This window comes from Salmo salar, chromosome ssa17, assembly GCF_905237065.1.
Source record: "Salmo salar chromosome ssa17, Ssal_v3.1, whole genome shotgun sequence".
NCBI classification, from domain to species: Eukaryota; Metazoa; Chordata; class Actinopteri; order Salmoniformes; family Salmonidae; genus Salmo; species Salmo salar.
In genome coordinates, this window is record NC_059458.1 from 35,692,934 (window position 1) to 35,716,479 (window position 23,546).

General features: G+C 40.7%; 3 protein-coding genes across 9 annotated transcripts in view; 1 reads left to right on the plus strand and 2 right to left on the minus strand.

Annotated features, from left to right (window-relative positions):
- Positions 1 to 23,546, minus strand: part of LOC106592258 (zinc finger protein OZF-like) — a 510,174-nt gene that overhangs the window by 193,821 nt on the left and 292,807 nt on the right. The window lies entirely within an intron of this gene.
- The window catches only part of LOC106574981 (zinc finger protein 2), a 348,997-nt gene that overhangs the window by 146,033 nt on the left and 179,418 nt on the right, over positions 1 to 23,546 (plus strand). For all 6 annotated transcript variants that reach the window (XM_045698508.1, XM_045698514.1, XM_045698511.1 and 3 more), the window contains one exon: positions 17,288 to 17,536. In XM_045698508.1, coding sequence (XP_045554464.1) covers positions 17,288 to 17,536 — 249 coding nt within the window. The remainder of the gene's footprint in view (positions 1 to 17,287; positions 17,537 to 23,546) is intronic.
- The window catches only part of LOC106575981 (zinc finger protein 239-like), a 237,317-nt gene that overhangs the window by 76,874 nt on the left and 136,897 nt on the right, over positions 1 to 23,546 (minus strand). The window lies entirely within an intron of this gene.

Sequence of the window (23,546 nt, forward strand, 5' to 3'; positions counted from 1 at the left end):
CAAGTCCCTAACCCTCACCATTTTCCTAACCTTAACCTCAGTCTCCTAACCTGCCACTTTAATTATCCTAACCTGCCACGTTAGTTATCCAAACCTGCATGGTAAACATATCCCTAACCATCACCCTTTTCCAAACCTTAAGCTCAGTCTCCTAACCTTCCATGTTAATTCACCTAACCTGCCACGTTAATTGTCCTAACCTGCCACGTTAATTGTCCTAACCTGCCACGTTAATTGTCCTAACCTGCCACTTTAATGATCCTAACCTGCCACTTTAATTATCCTAACCTGCCACTTTAATTATCCTAACCTGCCACTTTAATTATCCTAACCTATTATGTATGCTATGTGCCTAGTTAAATAAAAACTTATTTTTTTAACAAATAGTCTCCATCAGTTTCATAACACCGGAACTGACCAATGGCATGTATCATTTTTTATTATATCAGGGAACATCCACATCAAGAAACTGTACAGCAGTTCTCCTACTGGGAGGCGCGGAAAATAGTTTAAAGAGCGATTGGTGCTGAGGAAGCTATGGCAGTGGATGTCCCGCAGCCGGTTGAGATTCATAATGTAATTTACCAGTTGAAGGGTACCGATTGTAAAGATGAATTGTACGTGCGGCTTAAAGGTTTTTGGAAGTTCAGGAATTAACATTGGAAGCATTGCAGGCAGTGGTGGAAAAAGTACCCAATTGTCATACTTGAGAAAGAGGAGATACTTGAGTCCTTTCCTATCAAGGTAAAAGTGAAAGCCACCTAGTACAATACTACTTGAATAAAAGTCTAAAAGTATTTAGTTTAACATGTACATAAGTATCAAAAGTAAATGTAATTGCTAAAATATACTTAAGTATCAAAAGTAAAAGTATAAATAATTTCAAATTCATTATATTAAGCAAACCAGACAGAACGATTTTCTTGTAGTTTAAATGTACGGAAAGTCAGGGATACATTCTAACTCTCAGGGTGGTTTACTAAATTCGCTCTGGCTATATTCTCCGATTTCAGAGCACTCTGGTCTGAGGCTGCCAGAGGGCAGAATAATTCATGAAAAACGAACGCTCAACACCCCTTGAATATGGCCGGTGTCAGTAAACGTCGGCAAAAAACGCGTAATTAAATTGTTGCCTGTAGCACAGTTAAAGTCACCAATGCTCTGGATAACATGAACACAGCCTAACCAGCTCTGCTATAGCGAGTAAAATGGTCAGAGTTCTCTCATTTGTACTGGAAGTAGCTAGCAAGCTAGCCAATGTTAACCAGTTAGCTTGGATGCTTGACTGCCGTTGTGAGGTCAGAAAGCTTGAATCAACCCTACTCCTCCGCCAGAGCGTCCAGTGTGGTTCTGAACGCTCCGAGACCGATACGAACTGACAATCTGACAACGCTCTGAATTTACGAACGCCCAAGCGCACTCTGGCACTCCAGATTACATTTAAAATCACACCCATAATTAACAAAAAGTATTTGTGTTTAGTGAGTCTGCCAGATCAGATGCAGTAGGGATGCGTGAATTGAACAATTCCCCTGTCCTGCTAATCATTCAAAATGTAACGAGTACTTTTGAGTCTCAGGGAAAATGTATGGAGTAGAAAGTACCTTATTTTCTTTAGGAATCTAGTGAAGTAAAAGTTGAAGTTGTCAAAAATATCAAAAGTAATGTACAGATACCCCCAAAAACGACTTATGTGGTACTTAAGTACAAATATTTTAAGTACTTTACACCACTGATTGCAGGGAATACTGACTGAAGATGTTCCTCCCTACGAGGCCCATGAGACTGTGTAGGGATGTGATTTGAATAGGACTGTGACTGAAGATGTTCCTCCCTAGGAGGCCATGAGACTGTGTAGTGATGTGATTTGAATAGGACTGTGACTGAAGATGTTCCTCCCTACGAGGCCCATGAGACTGTGTAGGGATGTGATTTGAATAGGACTGTGACTGAAGATGTTCCTCCCTACGAGGCCCATGAGACTGTGTAGGGATGTGATTTGAATAGGACTGTGACTGAAGGAGTGGGATGTTTTTATTTATCTATTTATGTGTTTTGATGTCGTTGTTCCCCCTCCCCTTTTCCGCAATGGACATGTATTTGTTTCTACAGTTTACTAACCGTACAGTAGGTGGCGGCAGACAGGTTATATTTGTGTAAATGTCTGTATACCAGAGAAGAAGATGACGCTGTTGTATTGTCGTTGTGGGGAACAGGAAGTTCCGGGTAGAAAACGACAGAACTGTGCTTGTATGTCGATAGGGGTTGTGTCCGTTTCAAATGTATTATTACAGGTATGTACTAGCACGTTTAACCTTTCTAATGTCGAAAGAATATATAATATGCTAGGTAACAAATCTGTCAAGGTGTTATCATGTTTGGTAAATGTTTTAATTGTATGTGTTATTTTGGGGTCAAATCGAGTGAGTGAAGAACGTGATTAAAAACGATTTTTCAGGTCACATAGCTAGACTTTGGGTTTGTCTGAGTGTATGTACATAATTTCGTCAAGGTCATTTCATAAAGATTCCACTTATTTGAGTTCGTTTTTACATGTTCTTGGTTTTGTGTAAAATGTTTATGAGCTGGTAAATAGCCTCGTCCGAACCATCCTGATCTCGCGAGTTTACATACACTGTTTCTTTAATGTATGCTCGCGAGATCAGGATGGTATGGAGGAGGCTAGTCAAATGGCGGCTTCAACGGTTTCGGTCGTCTTCCTAGGAGTTTGCTCGTGGTGAAAGGGCGACATGAGGCTGTTTGATGGAGTGTCAAAGTAGAGGGAAGCTAACTGAAGTTATCCTTCACCATTTGGAGAGAGAGGCCAACTGCATGGAATGGCGTCGATTAATGCAGATGAATCAGAGCACCTGTCAAACTCATTCCATGGAGGACCAAGTGTCTGCGGGTTTTCTCTCGACCTTTGTACTTGATTAATGAATTAAGGACACTAATTAGTAAGGAACTCATCTCATCTGATTGTCTAGGTTTTAATTGAAAGGAAAAAATAAAACCTGCGGAGACTCGGCCCTCAATGGAATGAGTTTGACACCCCTGAAACAATGGAAATGGAGAGAGAGTTTGAGAAGCAACAGCTGTGCTGGAATGCGATCAATGTGGGGGACAGTTCTGATGATATGGAGCGGGAGGATGAGGGCCTAGAATGTGAATGGTCTGTAGTGGAAAGACATAGGAAGAACAGAGATAATGATACTGGAAGCAGTGGCGCATGTAGTATAGAAACTCTAAAGAGGCCCAAGGTAGGGAGCTATAGTAATAATGTGTCACAGTGGAAAGTTGTGATGGTGTTTAACCTCTTACATCTAGACGTTCCGCTAGCGGAACACCTGCTCCAATATCCAATGATAGGCGTGGCGCGAATTAAAAATTCCTCAAAAATACAAAAACTTAAATTTTTCAAACATATGATATTTCACAGCATTTTAAAGATAAGACTCTCCTTTATCTAACCACACTGTCCGATTTCAAAAAGCCTTTACAACGAAAGCAAAACATTAGATTATGTCAGCAGAGTACCAAGCCAGAAATAATCAGACACCCATTTTTCAAGCTAGCATATAATGTCACAAAAACCCAGAAGACAGCTAAATGCAGCACTAACCTTTGATGATCTTCATCAGATGACAACCCTAGGACATTATGTTATACAATACATGCATGTTTTGTTCAATCAAGTTCATATTTATATCAAAAACCAGCTTTTTACATTAGCATGTGACGTTCAGAACTAGCATACCCCCCGCAAACTTCTGGCGAATTCACTAAGAATTTACTAAATTACTCACGATAAACGTTCACAAAAAGCATAACAATTATTTTAAGAATTATAGATACAGAACTCCTCTATGCACTCGATATGTCCGATTTTAAAATAGCTTTTTGGTGAAAGCACATTTTGCAATATTCTAAGTACATAGCCCAGGCATCACGGGCTAGCTATTTAGACACCCGGCAAGTTTAGCACTCACCAATATTTTTTTTTTTTTTTATCAGGTTTACTATTATAAAAGTTTGATTACCTTTTGTTGTCTTCGTCAGAATGCACTCCCAGGACTGCTACTTCAATAACAAATGTTGGTTTGGTCCAAAATAATCCATCGTTATATCCGAATAGCGGCGTTTTGTTCGTGCGTCCCAGACACTATCTGAAATGGTAAATCAGGGTCGCGCGCATGGCGCAATTCGTGACAAAAAAAATCTAAATATTCCATTACCGTACTTCGAAGCATGTCAACCGCTGTTTAAAATAAATTTTTATGCCATTTTTCTCGTAAAAAAAGCGATAATATTCCGACCGGGAATCTCCTTTTAGCTAAACAGAGGAAAGTAAACAAAGCTTTCGGTCGACGCGGGCACGAGCCTGAGTCTCACAGTACTGTAATCAGCCACTAACCAAACGCGCTACTTTTTTTCAGCCAGAGCCTGCAAAGCCACGATTCAGCTTTTTACCGCCTTCTGAGACCCTATGGCAGCCGTAGGAAGTGTCACGAGACAGCTAAGATCCTCACTCTTCAATAAACAGAGACAAGAAGAACGACACCTTGTCAGACAGGCCACTTCCTGCCTGAAACCTTGTCAGGTTTTTGCCTGCCAAATGAGTTCTGTTATACTCACAGACACCATTCAAACAGTTTTAGAAACTTTAGGGTGTTTTCTATCCATATGTAATAAGTATATGCATATTCTAGTTACTGGGTAGGAGTGGTAACCAGATTAAATCGGGTACGTTTTTTATCCAGCCGTGAAAATACTGCCCCCTAGCCATAACAGGTTAAGGAGACCACAGGGCCTCATTTACACCCTATCTGATTAACCTCTCTGGGCTACTCAACAGCCAGTGGAATCCCGTGGCGCGATATTCAAATACCTTAGAAATGCTATTACTTCAATTTCTCAAACATATGACTATTTTACACCATTTTGAAGACAAGACTCTCGTTAATCTAACCACACTGTCCGATTTCAGAAAGGCTTTACAACGAAAGCAAAACATTAGATTATGTCAGCAGAGTACCCAGCCAGAAATAATCAGACACCCATTTTTCAAGCTAGCATATAATGTCACAAAAACCAAAACCACAGCTAAATGTAGCACTAACCTTTGATGATCTTCATCAGATGACACTCCTAGGACATTATGTTATACAATACATGCATGTTTTGTTCAATCAAGTTCATATTTATATCAAAAACCAGCTTTTTACATTAGCATGTGACTAGCATTCCCACCGAACACTTCCGGTGAATTTACTAAATTACTCACGATAGACGTTCACAAAAAACATAAATTATTTTAAGAATTATAGATACAGAACTCCTTTATGCAATCGCTATGTCCGATTTTAAAATAGCTTTTCGGTGAAAGCACATTTTGCAATATTCTGAGTAGATAGCCCGGCCATCACAGGCTAGCTAATTTGACACCCACCAAGTTTGGTACTCCCCAAACTCAGATTTACTATAAGAAACATTGGATTACCTTTGCTGTTCTTCGTCAGAATGCACTCCCAGGACTTCTACTTCAATAACAAATATTGGTTTAGTTCCAAATAATCCATAGTTATATCCAAATTGCGGCGTTTTGTTAGTGCGTTCAAGACACTATCCGAAGGGTAAAGAAGGGTGACGCGCGTTTCGTGACAAAGAAAGTCAAAATATTCCATTACCGTACTTCGAAGCATGTCAAACGCTGTTTAAAATAAATTTTTATGCGATTTTTCTCTAAAAAAAAGCGATAATATTCCGACCGGTAGTCGTTGTTTTCGTTCAAAGACTGAAAATGAAAACATGGAGTCGTCTCGTGCACGCGCGTCCCAGTCTCATTGTTCTCAGATCGACCACTTACCAAATGCGCTACTGTTTTTCAGCCATGGCCTGCAAAGTCATCATTCAACGTTCTGGCGCCTTCTGAGAGCCTATGGGAGCGTTAGAAAATGTCACGTTATGCCAGAGATCCCCTGTTTTGGATAGAGATGATCAAGAAGGCCAAGAAATGGTCAGAGAGGGCGCTTCCTGTTTGGAATCTTCTCAGGTTTTGAGAAGTTCTGTTATACTCACAGACACCATTCAAACAGTTTTAGAAACTTTAGGGTGTTTTCTATCCAAATCAAACAATTATATGCATATTCTAGTTACTGGGCAGGAGTAGTAACCAGATTAAATCGGGTACGTTTTTTATCCGGCCGTGCAAATACTGCCCCCTATCCCCAACAGGTTAACCAAGGCCATAAAAAGAGAGGTGACGTTAAACTGGGCCATTCATTGAAAATGGTAGATTGTTAATATCTTGCGCTAGTCAGGTTCAGCAAGGGAAGATTCTTCAATTGGAAAATCATAATGTGACGAAGCTCAGAAGCCATGCTAAATTGAAGGGAGTAATCTCTGATGACCAATATCTATGTCCATGTATGATCTTGTTAAAGAACATGTGAAGGGAGACAGTGGTTGAAGACTAAAGGTTGATCAGTAGGAAAGAGGGGCAAAGAAGTGAAAGCTTATCAGTGCTGTTGAGGTTTGAGAAGGTTTTGTCTGTAAAAATACAGAGTATGATTCCTTAGCTTCAATGTCAGAGAATTTGACCCAGCCTCATCAATCAACCAATCAAATGTATTTATAAAGCCCTTCTTACATCAGCTGATGTCACAAAGTGCTGTACAGAAACCCAGCCTAAAACCCCAAACAGCAAGCAATGCAGGTGTAGAAGCACAGTGGCTAGGAAAAACTCCCTAGAAAGGCCAGAACCTTGGAAGAAACCTAGAGGGGAACCAGGCTATGAGGGGTGGCCAGTCCACTTCTGGCTGTTCCGGGTGGAGATTATAACAGAACATTGCCAAGATGTTCAAATGTTCATAGATGACCGGCAGGGTCAGATAATAATAATCACAGTGGTTGTCGAGGGTGCAACAGGTCAGCACCTCAGGAGTAAATGTCAGTTGGCTTTTCATAGCCGATCATTGAGAGTATCTCTACCGCTCCTGCTGTCTCTAGAGAGTTGAAAACAGCAGGTCTGGGACAGGTGCAATGTCCGGTGAACAGGTCAGGGTTCCATAGCAGAACAGTTGAAACTGGAGCAGCAACGGTGAATCATCAGTGTTTTTAAATGCCAAAGAATGGGACATGTAGCTGTTGAGTGGAAAGATGTGCCAAGTGTGGTGGGGAACATGATTACGGTGAATGTTGGAGCAATGTGACGGTTAAGTGTTGCAATTGTGCGGAGGGCACACAGTGCAGCATTTGGTGGATGCCAGGTGCAGAGAGATGCTCAGAGATATAGAATCCGTCATGATGTATCATATGCAGAGGCTGTAAGACAGACTGGTGGAACTACTGTCAGACTGATGGAGCTTCCATGGTTGGTCCTGTAGTAAGAGGACCTACTGTCAGACTGATGGAGCTTCCGTGGTGGGTCCTGTAGTAAGAGGACCTACTGTCAGACTGATGGAGCTTCCGTGGTTGGTCCTGTAGTAAGAGGACCTACTGTCAGACTGATGGAGCTTCCATGGTTGGTCCTGTAGTAAGAGGACCTTCTGTCAGACTGATGGAGCTTCCATGGTTGGTCCTGTAGTAAGAGGACCTACTCTCATACTGATGGAGCTTCCATGGTTGGTCCTGTAGTAAGAGGACCTTCTGTCAGACTGATGGAGCTTCCATGGTGGGTCCTGTAGTAAGAGGACCTTCTGTCAGAACTGGTCTTCCTACTAGTCCTGACATGGTTTCGAGGCCTGTTCAGAAATCTTGCGCCCATAAATGTGCTGACAAAGGATACTTTAATAGTGATTAAAATGTACTTCATAGCTTTCATTGGTAAGGTTATCAACAACTTGGATTGTGTAAAGCAGAAATACCAGGTTGAAAGTTATCTTGTAAACTGCAGCAGAGTTGTTGGGGGTTTGCGGACCGCCATGATACCATAGGTCTGTACAATGAGGCAGGTAGTGCCTCATCAGAGAGAGACATTTCAGTTGCACTACAGTTTTGAAGCTGAATGTAATAATTATCAGTTTTATACATGTGTACTAATATTCAGACACATTCAGTTGTTTCTATATTAATCTATAGTTCTGGGTTTTCACACGGGGCTTAAAGTACATAAATATTAGTGCCTGAAAAAGTCCTTGCATTTGACTTGCCACTGTACGACCCCTGATAATTCTTACTATGGTGTGAATGGGAAATACAATTGTTTTTTGTGAGTGAAATAATACAGGTAAGACAAGGTTATTCATAAAAAAATTACATATTACTGCCTAAATCATACTGCAGTCTTGCAGTAAATGGTTTTTGAGTCATTTATGCATTTATGTGAATTTAGGAAATCTACAATAGATTAAGTGCATTTATGTTGTGCAATCTAAAATGTGTACTTTGTGTCTAATGTGAATGAATGTTTTGTTAAGGATTAGCTACCTGATCTACTGAAATGAGATAATTGAACAAGAAAAAATAGTGTATTTTTGCAGAATAAAGTGCCAGAACTGTCAAGAAAATAACTTTTGTGTCCGTTTGTCTTTATTACTACAGGCCGACTCAGATTAAGTCTGAGGCCGTTAACATCAACAGTGAGGACAAACCTACAGTCACTGGGTCCTGATTGTGACAGTGGAGCCCAGTTTGCACTGCAGGATCCAGAGATGGCATCAGAGAAGCTGGAAGACTGCAGTCAAACACTGGAGCTGAATGTCATCATTAAAGATGAGGAGGAGGAGGAGGAGATTGGTAAATCTGTTAGAACCTGCTCTTTCCATGACTATCTACAGTGCATTCTGAAAGTTTTCAGACCCCTTGACTTTTTCCACAATTTATGTTACAACCTTATTCGGAAATTGATGAAAACTACAATTTAATCCATCTATACACAATACCCCATAATGTCAAAGCAAAAACAGGTTTTTAGAAATGTTTGCAAATGTAATGTTGAAGCCCCTTTGGCAGCGAATACAGCCTCTTGGGTATGACACTACAAGCTTGGCACACCTGTAGTTGGTGAGTTTCTCCCATTCTTTGTCAAGTTGGATGGGGAGTGTCACTGCACAGCTATTTTAAGGTCTTTCCAGAGATGTTCGATTGGGTTCAAGTCCGGCCTCTGGCTTGGCCACTCAAGGACATTCAGAGACTTGTCCCGAAGCCACTCCTGCATTGTCTTGGCTGTGTGCTTAGGGTTGTTGTCCTGTTGGAAGGTGGAACTTTGCCCCAGTCTGAGGTCCTGAGCGCTCTGGAGCAGGTTTTTATCAAGGATCTCAATGTTCTTTGCTCCGATCATCTTTCCCTCAATCCTGACTAGTCTCCCAGTCCCTGCCACCACCATGCTTCACCATAGGGATGGTATTGGCCAGGTGATGAGCGGTGCCTGGTTTCCTCCAGATGTGATGCTTGGCATTCAGGCCAAAGAGTTCAAACTTGGTTTAATCAGACCAGAGAATCTTCTTTTTCATGGTCTTTGTCTTTTAGGTGCCTTTTGGCAAACTCCAAGCGGGCTGTCATGTATCTTTTACTGAGGAGTGGCTTCCGTCTGGCCACTCTACCATAAAGCCTTGATTGGTGGAGTGCTGCAGAGATTGCTATCCTTTTTGAAGGTTTTTCCCCCTCCACAGAGGAACTCTGGAGCTCTGTCAGAGTGATTATCAGATTCTTGGTCACCTCCCTGACCAAGGCCCTTTTCTCCCGATTGCTCAGTTTGGCTGGGCGGCCAGCTCTAGGAAGAGTCTTGGTGTTTCAAAACTAATTATATTTAAGAAGGATGGAAGCCAGTGTGTTCTTGGGGACCTTCAATGCTGCAGACATTTTTTGGTACACTTCCCCAGATCTGTACCTCAACACAAACCTGTCTTGGAGCTCTACGGACAATTCCTTTGACCTCATGGCTTGATTTTTGCTCTGACATGCACTGTCAACTTAGGGACCTTATATAGACAGGTGTGTGTGCCTTTCCAAATTATGTCCAATCAATTGAATTTACCAGAGGTGGACTCCAAGTTGTAGAAACATCTCAAGGATGATCAATGGAAACAGGATGCACCTGAGCTCAATTTCGAGTCTCATAGCAAAGTGTCTGAATACTTATGTAAATATGGTATTTCTGTTTTTAATTTTTTATATATTTGCGAACATTTTCTAAAAACCTGTTTTTGCGTTGTCATTATGGGGTTTTGTGTGTAGATTGATGAGGGAAAAAATATTTAATACATTTTAGAATAAGGCTGTGACGTAACAAAATCTGGAAAAAGTGAAGGGGTCTGAATACTTTCCGAATGCACTGCTACGTTATTTTCATAAGTTAGACCTCTATAAATTATGACCCAGCCTGTTGCTTGGTTGAATTCTGTAATTCAGACATCACACATCTTAAGCGATCTTGAGTGCTTAGAGAGTAGACTAAAGAAGGGAAATAAACCAACTGCCACTTTTTTTTAAAGTTCTATGAAATGAGTCTGTGTAGTTACTAACCCTTGTGATAGTGAGTGGAGGATGATATGGCTCATAATTTTCACTCCTTTTGCCCCTTGACTTCCGCTGTTACTGGGGTTAGGGTCAATACCAGATACTTCAGAAAATAGACTGAAATTCCATTTCTCTTCAATGCTTTTCAATTAGGAAATTTTGTAATTGTAATTTGGTTTACTTTCTGAATTGACTGTTATTTAAATGGAATTGACCCAACCCTGGCTGTTACCCACTTTTACAATAGTTGTATTCCCCTGTATTGTACAGCCTACTGATATGAATATATATGTCACCCAGTACAGCCAGAAGAGGACTGGCCACACCTGATATTTGACTCGTTTCAGGAGACTAGGTGTATGTCACACATCATTGCTTCACAGTAGAGCCATTTGAATGCCAACTTTTTTTTTTATGAAAATGTGTTTTTTGTCTGAAATGCCTTCTGGAACATGTGAACTTTCATGTGCCTTAATAACAAACATGTATGCCATCTGTAAATACAAATAAAATAAAACGATTCTGAGCCTAGTTGGTTTAGCCACAGAAAAAGCCAGCAACCTTCCAGCTAGCCATCATTGGCTGAGATGAGTGGGCTGGACATGCCTAGAGACATATAGCATGCTTTTGTCTATTTGAGCTGGTCAGTATGTGTAGGTAATCCTGTCTAATGCGGCTTTAAAAATAAATATTTCGTAGTGGAACTCCAAAAGTGTTGCTCTCCACTTTCTGGAGGACCGAGTTTTGAAATCAGTGGAATTAGAGTATGATAGCTAAGGAGATGGAGAAAACGCATGTTTCTGGATTACATCTTCAAACTAATGGTAACGATGATATCAGTGAGAGAGTGAGAAGCGTCCATCCACGTATACGGGTTAGATAGTCTAGCTACATTTTCAGATATTACACGTTTCTAATTTTGTCAGTCATTTTCATTTCAAGTTAGTGTACTGTTAGCTAGCTAGCAAACGTTATGATCTGTGTAGTAATATTATTCATATCTCAGAGCAATTTGCGTTGCTAGTTATAGCCTGATGTTAGCTAGCTGGTTTGTTAGCTACCGGCAGATTAATGCAGGGTACTAACGGCAAGAGTTGGGACTATGGTTCATTGTTTAGCTAGCTAACTACATGTCTTAACACTATGCAAGTAACCATTTCAGTAGAATGTTTGTCACTGCAACAACTATTGATAGCTAGAGCGAATGTACCAGCTACGTCTATCTACTCTGATTTCAGAGCACTCTCGTCTGAGTGTACAAGAGCGCAGAATAAATGACGAATTTACGAACGCTCAACACCTGTTGAATATGGCCGTGTCTGTAAAAGTTGACAAAAAAGCGTAAATTGTTGCCAACAGCACAGGGTGTGAACGATGCTGAATTGGTGTAGACAGAGGTCTCCAGTAGGTGTACCAAAACATTCAAAGGCCATTTTCTCAAGTGAGGTTACAAGTTTATCAACTTTTAAAGCATAATTACTTTCCTATTGTTCATCAATTGTAGTGTATGATATACCATTTTCTAGCTCTGAGTCTCTACTTTTATCCTATGTAAAAAAACATAATTTCAAATGTTGCTACATAAGATCGAGATGAATACATATGTCACCCGGTACAGCCAGAAGAGGACTGGCCACCCCTCGAAGCCTGGTTCCTCTTTTGGTTTCTTCCTATGTTCCTGCCTTTCTACTGAGTTTTTACTGGCGCTTCAGCATTGCTTGCTCTTTGGGGTTTTAGGCTGAGTTTCTGTTCAGCACTTTGAAAACTGCTAATTTAAAAAGGGCTTCATAAAAAAATTATTGATCTAGATCACAACTGAGTTGTCATTGACATGTATATCACACCAACTGACTGGTTCTTCTGATCACACAGGAGGCCGTGTTGAGACATTCTCTACATCTAGAGAGCAACAGCAGGAAGATCACAGAGCTAAGAGGTCTCACCACTGCCCACATTGTCAGGAGATTTTCCCAATTCTATCAAAGCTCAAAATACACCTAAAAATACACACAGGAGAGAAGCCTTACTCCTGCTCTGACTGTGGGGGGAGATTCTCCCGATTGGATACCTTAAAATGTCACCACCGAATACATACAGGAGAGAAGCCTTACTCCTGCTTTGACTGTGGTAAATGCTTTAAAACATCAACTGAACTAAAATCTCATCAGCGAAGACACACAGGAGAGAAGCCTTACTCTTGCTCTGACTGTGGGGAGAGTTTCTCCCGATTGGATACCTTAAAATGTCACCAACAAATACATACAGGAGTGAAGCCTTACTCCTGCTCTGAATGTGGAAAGAGTTTCTCTCAACAGGGCAACTTAAAAACACACCAACGTATACATAAAGGAGAAAAGCCTTACTCCTGCTCTGACTGTGGGAAAGGCTTTAAAACATCAACTGAGCTAAAATCTCATCAGAGAACACACACCGGAGAGAAGCCTCACTACTGCTCTGACTGTGGGGCGAGTTTCTCTCAATTGAGCAATTTAAGAAGACACCAACGGATACATAAAGGAGAGAAGCCTTACTACTGCTCTGACTGTGGGACAAGTTTCTCTCAATTGAGCAACTTAAAAACACACCAACGTATACATAAAGGAGAGAAGCCTCATCAGTTCTCTCAGACCAGCTAAGATTAAATCACTCCATCACTTAATTCTCATCTGATAAAAGAAGTGGTAACAGTGAATGGATCAAATGAAGAAAGCGTAGAACACTATTGTAATCCAATTGTTTCTCACTGAGAGATCTGTGCAGAGGAAAAGGAGTGTTATAGAATGTTAGCCTCTCTTTACTTTACTGATCAGTGTACAACTTGTCAGTTTTTGTGTGTTTTGTTAGATTCTATTGTAAACATATTTAGATTACCTTGGATTTTCCCTTAGTGTTGAAAACCCTCTGAGGGATCACTTAAAACAATGGAGTGTGATGTTGACTGGGTGGTACGGTGTCCTTCTGCAGTTTTCTGTGGGAATGAGCTGGTTCACACAGCATGTATCAGATAGAGATGGTGTGATGATCAGTTTTCACCACTAGTTTGGGTATATTATTTTTGCTATTAATCAACTTTGTTTAACGATAAACATGCTTTGAAACATCTACACTGGAAAAAATATATAAATGCAACATGTAAAGTGTTGGTCCCATTTTCCATATGCACAAAAAGCGTTTTTCTCTCAAATTCTGTGCTCAAATTTGTTTCCATCCCTGTTAGTTAGCATTTTTTCTTTGCCAATATAATCTGTCCATCTGACAGGTGTGGCATATTAAAAAGCTGATTAAACAGCATGATCATTACACAGGTGAACCTTGTGCTGGGGACAATAAAATGCACAGTTTTGTTACACAACCCAATGCCACAGATGTCTTATGTTTTAAGGGAATGTGCAATTGGCATGCTGACTGCAGGAATACCCACCAGAGCTGTTGCCAGATTATTTAATGTTCATTTCCCTACAATAAGCTGCCTCCAACATTGTTTTGGAGAATTTGGCCTCAACCGCAGACCATGTGTATGGTGTTGTGTGGGCGAACGGTTTGCTGATGTGAATGTTGTGAACAGAGTGCCCCATGGTGGCAGTGAGGTTACGCTATTGTTAGGCATAAACTACGGACAACAAACACAATTTTTGTGCCATTCATCCGCTGCCATCACCTCATGTTTCAGCATGATAATGCAGCTTTGTGAGGCTCATTTGAACTTGTTGAATTTCTGGGATCTTTTATTTCAGCTCAACACTTTACGTTGTGTTTATATTTTGGTTCAGTGTAGATTTGTTATTTTCGTCATTGATGATTCATGTATTTGGATAACTGTAGTGAACTTAATTCATCTACTAATGAAAAATAAATGTTCTCCATTAATTTGTGCTGGCCTGCCTTTGTTTTTTGGGATTTCTATTCTGTAAATGAGCTTTGTTTTATTTCTTAAAATTCAAAATGTATATTTGTATTTATCTACTCAAAACATGTCACTACACCTCGACACATCACCATGGTGACAAGCCAATATGCCAGCCACCAGTATTCTCACTAATGCATATGTAATGGTTTAAAAAACTTAGACCCATTAACTCATCTATGATTTTCATGGAGACTTCAAACGGATCTCCCAGGTATCTAGATGGATCCTACACATCACCATGGAGACTTCAAACGGATCTCCCAGGTATCTAGATGGATCCTACACATCACCATGGAGACTTCAAACGAATCTCCCAGGTATCTAGATGGATCCAAAGAACAGTTAGAAGTAGGCTTGGATTTACTCCACGACCACTTCTCTAGTTCCCCTTTTTATTCCTTCGCTCGTCTCCACTCGACACGCCATCAGTTTCAAACAAAACATCCCCTCCGCCATCTTCTAGCCTTCCTGAGTCTGCCTCCTCTGTCAGTCTTTCTCCCAATGAATGGCCTGATGCCTCCCTGTCTCTGTGGACGCAAGGCCGAACACGCATCGCACACTGCATGCCTCTTTCTCTCCAGGCAAAAAAGTTTCAAATTCTCGCTGAAGTTTCTAGCCACAAGCATAAACTACCTAGCTGGCTTCTTCTTCGATGATATCATGGGGGTCTGCAAGCAAACGTTTAAGGTGCATTCCGCCATCTGTGCTGGAGTGTGAGATCATTTATGGTCTGCCTAGAGACGTTGGTTTTGTAATTATTATCCAAGCATGTGCGTTATTCCAGAGGATGATTCACACAAGATCCGTTTTTCCAAACGGCCCCCTTTTTATTGACTTTTGTGACAGAAGCCCGACGCACGGTTCTGACTGTCTGCCTTGTGGCCGACATGCCTACCTATGCCTCTCGAAGTAGACGACCGAAAATAGTTTCTAACGATGCCAAAATACAGAATCTTAGGAGTAGATTCCGCTTGGCACCCAGAAATAGGAATCGACTCCCCACCACTAAGCACTAGATCTGTGCTGTGAAGACGAAAGGTTTTGTGTCCGTTTCAAATGTATTACTACAGGTATGTAATAGCACGTTTCAACTTACTAATATAGAAATAACATGTCATAACATGCTAGGTTGCAAATCCGTCAAGGTATTATCACGTTTAGTAAAGGTTTTATGTGTTATTTTTGTGTCAAACCGAGCGAAGGACGTGTTAAGTCACATAGTTCGAGACGACTGGGTTTGTCTGAGTAAATTAATCTACATTATTTCGTCAAGATTTCATAAAGATTCCATTAACATTTCAGATTTCGGTTGACGTGTTTTTATTTTTTTGTGTAAATTTTTTTTTATTAGCTTGTAAAATGGTGGCGTCCACTTTGAGTCAACGGACTTCAGTGCAGGCAGTCCGTTGCTTTTCTGTTTTGAAGCTGGATGTAATGCTTATCAGTTTTCTACATGTGTCGTAATATTCAGACGCATTCAGTTGTTTCTATCTTATCTATATTTGTTACTATGGTGTGAATGGGAAATACAATTGTTTTTGGTAGCGAAATCACATTTTATTGGTCACATGCGCCAAATACAACTGGTAGACTTTAGGGAAAGGGCGATACCTAGTCAGTTGTACAACTGAATGCCTAAAACTGAAATGTCTAACGCATTTACTTTACAGTGAAATGCTTACTTACGAGCCCATTCCCAACAATACATAGTAATACAATTTAAGGCAAATATTTTCTAAATAAAGTACAAGTAGCACAATAAAAACGAGTCTATGTACAAGGAGTACCAGTACCGAGTCAATGTGCAGGGTTAATTGAGGTAATACAGTATGTACATGTAGGTAGGAGTTAAAAGTGACTAGACAATCAGGATATACAATAATCAGAGTAGCAGCTGTGTATTTGTGTGTGAAGTCAATATGCGTGTGTATGTGTAGTTTGTGTGTGTAAAGTAGTGCTAAATAATTAATTGTAACTAAGACATAACTAATAAAGGGTGTCAATGTAAATAGTCCAGTTAGCCATTTGATTAACTATTCAGCAGTCCTATGGTTTAGGGGTAGAAGCTTTTCAGGAGCCTTTTGGTCCCAGACTTAGCGCTCCGGTACAGCTTGCCTTGTGGTAGCAGAGAGAGCAGTCTATGACTTGGTTGGCTGGAGTATTTAACTTTTTTGGGGGGAGGGCTAATTGTTACACCCCCTTTTCTCCCCAATTTCGTGATTACGATCTTGTCTCCCCAACGGGCTCGGGAGAGGCGAAGGTCGAGTCATGCGTTCTTCAAAACATGACCCGCCAAGCTGCGCTTCTTAACATCCTCTCACTTAACCCGGAAGACAGCTGCACCAATGTGTCTGAGGAAACACCGTTCAACTGACGACCGAAGTCAGCCTGCAGGCGCCCGGCCTGCCACTAGAGCTCGATGAAGCAAGTAAAGCCCCCCTGGCCAAACCCTCCTGTAACCCAGACAATGCTGGGCCAATTGTGCGCAGCCATATGGGACTCCCGGGTCCGGATCGAACCCCAGGCTGTAGTGACGCTGCAACACTGCAGTTCCGTAGACCGCTGTGCCACTCGGGAGGTCCTTGTTTGACCATGCAGTCGAATAACCCCAAAAATTGGAAATGTTGGTTAATCGCTAAATAATACAGTGAAGACAAGTTTATTCAGTAAAATAGTACATAGTGCTGCCTTAAACATACTGGAACCTTGTACTAAATGGTGTTTGAGTCATTTATTAATTTATGTGAATTTAAATACACTTACGTTGTGTAATTTAAAGTGTACACATGTCTGTGATTGAATTAATGTTTTACCTGATCTGTTGAAATTAGATAATTGAACAATAAAAAATATAATATATTTTTAGGTTAAAAAAAACTGTCAAGATAATAACTCTGTGTCCGTTTCTCATCATTACTACAGGACGACTAGAATTAAGTCTGAGGCCGGTAACATCAACAGTGAGGACAAACCCAGCCTGCCTCTCTCATTTCACACTGAGTCCAAACCTACAGTCACTGGGTCCTGATTGTTACAGTGGAGCCCAGTTTGCACTGCAGGATCCAGAGATGGCATCAGTGAAGCTGGAAGACTGCAGTCAAACACTGGAGCTGAATGTCAACATTAAAGATGAAGAAGAGGAGGAGAAGATTGGGAAATCTGTTTCTCATGGTAAGCACAGTTTCTATCTAACTAAGTTTGTTATTCATTTAAACTTCTCACTGTCTATGAAAAGTTGCAGTAGAACTGTTTCATGATGAACTGTTTAAATGAGAAGGTAGATGTTATTTCATGCTAGTGACACTTGCATGGTTTGACACCAGTTTTGCCAACATTTTGTTTTATTCACTGGGTTATCTGGAGTGCTCAGAGAGTAGACTAAAGAAGTGAAGTAGACAAACTGCCACTGTTTTAAAGTTCTATGAAATTAGTCATTTTTTATTTTTTTATTATTAAAATCTTTTATTTACCTAGGCAAGTCAGTTAAGAACAAATTATTATTTACATTGACGGCCTACCCTCGGCCAAACCCGGACGACGCTGGGCAAATTGTGCGCTGCCCTATGGGACTCCCAATCATGTGATACAGCCTGGTTACTAACCCTTGTGATGGTGAGGGGAGGATGACATGGCTCATAATTTTCACGACTTTTACCCAGTTTTAGAATAGTTTTATTCCCTTTGTATTGTGCAGCCTACTGATATGAATACATATGTCACCTGGTACAGCCAGAAGAGGACTGACCACCCCTTTGGGCCTGGTTCTCTCTACGTTTCTTCCTAGGTTCCTGCTTGCTAGGGAGTTTTTCGTGGCCACTGTGCTTCTACACCTGCATTGCTTGCTCTTTGGGTATTGAGGCTGGGTTACTGTAAAGCACTTTGTGACAACTTCTGATGTAATAAGGGCTACATAAAATACATGTGATTGACATGTATATCACACCAACTGTATTGTTTCTTCTGATGATGTTCACACAGGAGACCATGTTGAGACATTCTCTACATCCAGAGATCAACAGCAGGAAGATCACAGAGCTAAGAGGTCTCACCACTGCCCACATTGTGAGGAGATTTTCCCATTTCTATCAAAGCTAAAAATACACCTTAAAATACACACTGGAGAGAATCGGTATTCCTATACTGACGGTGGGAAGAATTTCACAACATCAAAGGCTCTGACAGTTCATCAGAGAGTGCACACAGGAGAGAAGCCTTACTCCTGCTCTTCCTGTGCGGCGAGTTTCTCTCTAATGTGCAACATAAAACGACATGAATGTATACACACAGAAGAGAAGCCTTACTCCTGCTCTGACTGTGGAAAGAGTTTCTCTCGACTGGGCCACTTAAAAACACATGAACAAAAACATACAGGAGAGAAGCCTTACTCCTGCTCTGACTGTGTAAAATGCTTCCCAACATCAACTAGGCTAAAATTTCATCAGAGAACACACACAGGAGAGAAGCCTTACTCCTGCTCTGACTGTGCGGCCAGTTTCTCTCTATGGTGCAACTTAAAACGTCATGAACGTATACACACAGGAGAGAAGCCTGATCACTGCACTGACTGTGAGAAGAGATTCTACAGATTGGGTCATTTAAAAAGACACCAATGTATACATAAAGGAGAGAAGCCTCAACAGTTCTCTCAGACCAGCTAAGATTAGACACTCCACTTCATTCTCTTGTCATTAAATAACTGGCATTAAATAACTGGCAACGTTGAATTGGATCAAATGAAGAAAGCGTAGAACACTCCATTGTAATCCTATAGTTTCTCACTGAGAGAACTGTGCAGACGAAAGGGAGCATTATAGAATGTTAACCTCTCTTTACTTTACTGATCAGTGTGCACCTTGTCAGTTTTGGTGTGTTTTGTTAGTTTCTAATGTAAAGATATTGAGATTACTTTAGGGTTGAACATCCTCTGTGACACGTCTCACAATGGAGTCTGATGGTTGACTGGGTGGTACTGCTTCCCTCTGCAGTTTTCTGTGGGAATGAGCTAGTAGACACAACCTACACTGAGTGTACAAATCATTAAGGACACCTGTTCTTTCCATGACATAGACTGACCAGGTGAATCCAGGTGAAAGCTATGATCCTTAATCATGTAGTTGTGGTGTATTTATTATGGATCCCCATTAGCTTTCAGTAGAAAACAAGAAACTGCGGTTGCAGTGGGCTAAGGAATGAAAACACTGGACACTGGAAAGTTGGAAAAATATTGCCTGGTCTGATGAATCCTGGTTCCTGCTATTTCACGCTGATGGGAGGACTAGGGTATACAGGATACCACGAGTACATACATCCAGTGGTGGGAAAATTACCTAACTGTCATACTTGAGTAAAAGTAATGATACCTTTAATAGAAAATTACTCAAGTGAAAGTCACCCATTAAAATACTACTTGAGTAAAAGTATTTGGTTGTAAATATACTTTAGTATCAATTGTAAAAGTATGAATAATTTCAAATTCCATAAATTAAGAAAACCAGACTGCACAATTGTCTTGTTTTTTTTTTATATTACGGATACCCGGGGGCACATTCCAACACTCAGACATCATTTACAAATGAAGCATTTGTGTTTAGTGAGTCCGCCAGATCAGAGGCAGTAGGGATGACCAGGGATGTTATCTTGATAAGTGTGTGAATTGGACCATTTTCTGTCCTGCTAATCATAAAAAATGTAAGGGGTACTTTTGGGTGTCAGGGAAAATGTATGGAGTAAAAAGTACATTTTCTTTAGGAATGTAGTGAAGTAAAAGTTGTCAACAATATAAATAGTAAAGTACAGATACTACTAAAGTAGTTTAAATCATTTTTACTTCAGTACTTTACACCACTGTATGCATCCATGCCGTGTGTCAGCATTGCAGGCTGGTGTGTGATGGCTGGGGTGTGTTTTCAGGGCACACATTGGGCCCCTTGATAAAAGGTGTGCAATGTTTGAATGCCACAGGATATCTAAGGAATCCTTGCCAATCAGGAGCATCCCTTCATGGCAGCAGTGTATCCATCTGCAAATAGATTTTTTTTCAGCAGGATTATGCCCCATGCCACAAGGCCTGTCCAGGAATGGTTCCAAGAACATGACAGTGAATTCAGCTTACTGCGGTGGTCTGCCGAGTCACCAGATCTCAATCCAATTGTCCATCTGTGGGAGGAGATGGAACAAGCTGATGATGATCAGTTTTCAGCGTTAGTTTTGGTGGATTATTTTATATTACTATATAACTTTTGTTTAATGATAACCAGGCTATGAATCGACTACTTGTGATTATTAAATTGTCTTTTAATACTAGATTCATTATTTTAGTCATTGATGATGAATGTATTTGAATAACTGTATTGAAGTTAATTGATCTGGCGGCAGGTAGCCTAGCGGTTAAGAGTGTTGGGCCAGTAACTGAAAGGTCACTGGTTTGAATCCCGAGCCGACTAAGTGAAAAATCTCATTGTGCCCTTGAGCAAGGCAATTAACCCTTATTTGTCCTGTAAGTCGCTCTTATCCAGAGATCTGCTAAATGCCACAAATGTAATGAAAATGTTTGTACATGAATTCATACTGGGCAACCTCTTCTTCTCTTGTGTATAATTAAATGAAATAAACTGTTTGAAGTGAAAGTGCGCTTCTTTCGCCTCCAGGCCTCTGTTTGTAAGTCATGGATATAATATGTTTCTCTCTGTAAGTCATAGATATAATATGTCTCTCTCTGTTTGTAAGTCATGGATATAATATATCTCTCTTTGTTTATAAGTCATGGATATAATATGTCTCTCTTTGTTTATAAGTCATGGATATAATATGTCTCTCTTTGTTTTTAAGTCATAGATATAATATATCTCTCTCTGTTTGTAAGTCATGGATATAATATGTCTCTGTCTGTTTATAAGTCATGGATATAATATGTCTCTGTCTGTTTATAAGTCATGGATATAATATGTCTCTGTCTGTTTATAAGTCATGGATATAATATGTCTCTGTCTGTTTATAAGTCATGGATATAATATGTCTCTGTCTGTTTATAAGTCATGGATATAATATGTCTCTCTCTGTTTATAAGTCATGGATATAATATGTCTCTGTTTGTAAGTCATGGATATAATATGTCTCTCTCTGTTTATAAGTCATGGATATAATACAGTGGGGCAAAAAAGTATTTAGTCAGCCACCAATTGTGCAAGTTCTCCAACTTAAGAAGATGAGAGAGGCCTGTAATTTTCATCATAGCTACACGTCAACTATGACAGACAAAATGAGAAAAAAAAATCCAGAAAATCACATTGTAGGATTTTTAATTTATTTATTTGCAAATTATGGTGGAAAATAAGTATTTGGTCACCTACAAACAAGCAAGATTTCTGGCTCTCACAGACCTGTAACTTCTTCTTTAAGAGGCTCCTCTGTCCTCCACTCGTTACCTGTATTAATGGCACCTGTTTGAACTTGTTATCAGTATAAAAGACACCTGTCCACAACCTCAAACAGTCACACTCCAAACTCCACTATGGCCAAGACCAAAGAGCTGTCAAAGGACACCAGAAACAAAATTGTAGACCTGCATCAGGCTGGGAAGACTGAATCTGCAATTGGTAAGCAGCTTGGTTTGAAGAAATCAACTGTGGGAGCAATTATTAGGAAATGGAAGACATACAAGACCACTGATAATCTCCCTCGATCTGGGGCTCCACGCAAGATCTCACCCCGTGGGGTCAAAATGATCACAAGAACGGTGAGCAAAAATCCCAGAACCACACGGGGGGACCTAGTGAATGACCTGCAGAGAGCTGGGACCAAAGTAACAAAGCCTACCATCAGTAACACACTACGCTGCCAGGGACTCAAATCCTGCAGTGCCAGACGTGTCCCCCTGCTTAAGCCAGTTCATGTCCAGGCCCGTCTGAAGTTTGCTAGAGAGCATTTGGATGATCCAGAAGAGGATTGGGAGAATGTCATATGGTCAGATGAAACCAAAATATAACTTTTTGGTAAAAACTCAACTCGTCGTGTTTGGAGGACAAAGAATGCTGAGTTGCATCCAAAGAACACCATACCTACTGTGAAGCATGGGGGTGGAAACATCATGCTTTGGGGCTGTTTTTCAGCAAAGGGACCAAGACGACTGATCCGTGTAAAGGAAAGAATGAATGGGGCCATGTATCATGAGATTTTGAGTGAAAACCTCCTTCCATCAGCAAGGGCATTGAAGATGAAACGTGGCTGGGTCTTTCAGCATGACAATGATCCCAAACACACCACCCGGGCAACGAAGGAGTGGCTTCGTAAGAAGCATTTCAAGGTCCTGGAGTGGCCTAGCCAGTCTCCAGATCTCAACCCCATAGAAAATCTTTGGAGGGAGTTGAAAGTCCGTGTTACCCAGCGACAGCCCCAAAACATCACTGCTCTAGAGGAGATCTGCATGGAGGAATGGGCCAGAATACCAGCAACAGTGTGTGAAAACCTTGTGAAGACTTACAGAAAACCTTTGACCTGTGTCATTGCCAACAAAGGGTATATAACAAAGTATTGAGATAAGTATTTGGTCAATAACAAAAGTTTATTTTCCACCATAATTTGCAAATAAATTCATTAAAAATCCTACAATGTGATTTTTCTGGATTTTTTTTCTCATTTTGTCATACCAGGCTGTCCCACAGGTTTCTAGCATGTTTATCTGCTCCTACCAGGCTGTCCCTCAGGTTTCTAGCATGTTTATCTGCTCCTACCAGGCTGTCCCTCAGGTTTCTAGCATGTTTATCTGCTCCTACCAGGCTGTCCCTCAGTTTTCTAGCATGTTTATCTGCTCCTACCAGGCTGTCCCTCAGGTTTCTAGCATGTTTATCTGCTCCTACCAGGCTGTCCCTCAGGTTTCTAGCATGTTTAGAAGAGAATCAAGTGATATTCTGAAAAGCCTGGCCCACAGAGGGATCCCAGTCCTAAATAGAAGTCAGAGATAAACCTGCTGGTTCTCCCTGTGGATGCCACACCATTGTTACTGTGTGTATGAACACATTTTGAACAATGGCTTCCTAAAATGCTGTGGTGTTAACTAACACAATAGGAAAGGTTGTGGTAGATGTGGGCCATCACAGGTGAGTTCACAGGTCTTTTACTCTGAACATTCATATCAATGACTCACCCTCAAATGGACCATCAATTCCAGAGTTCTACAAGACTA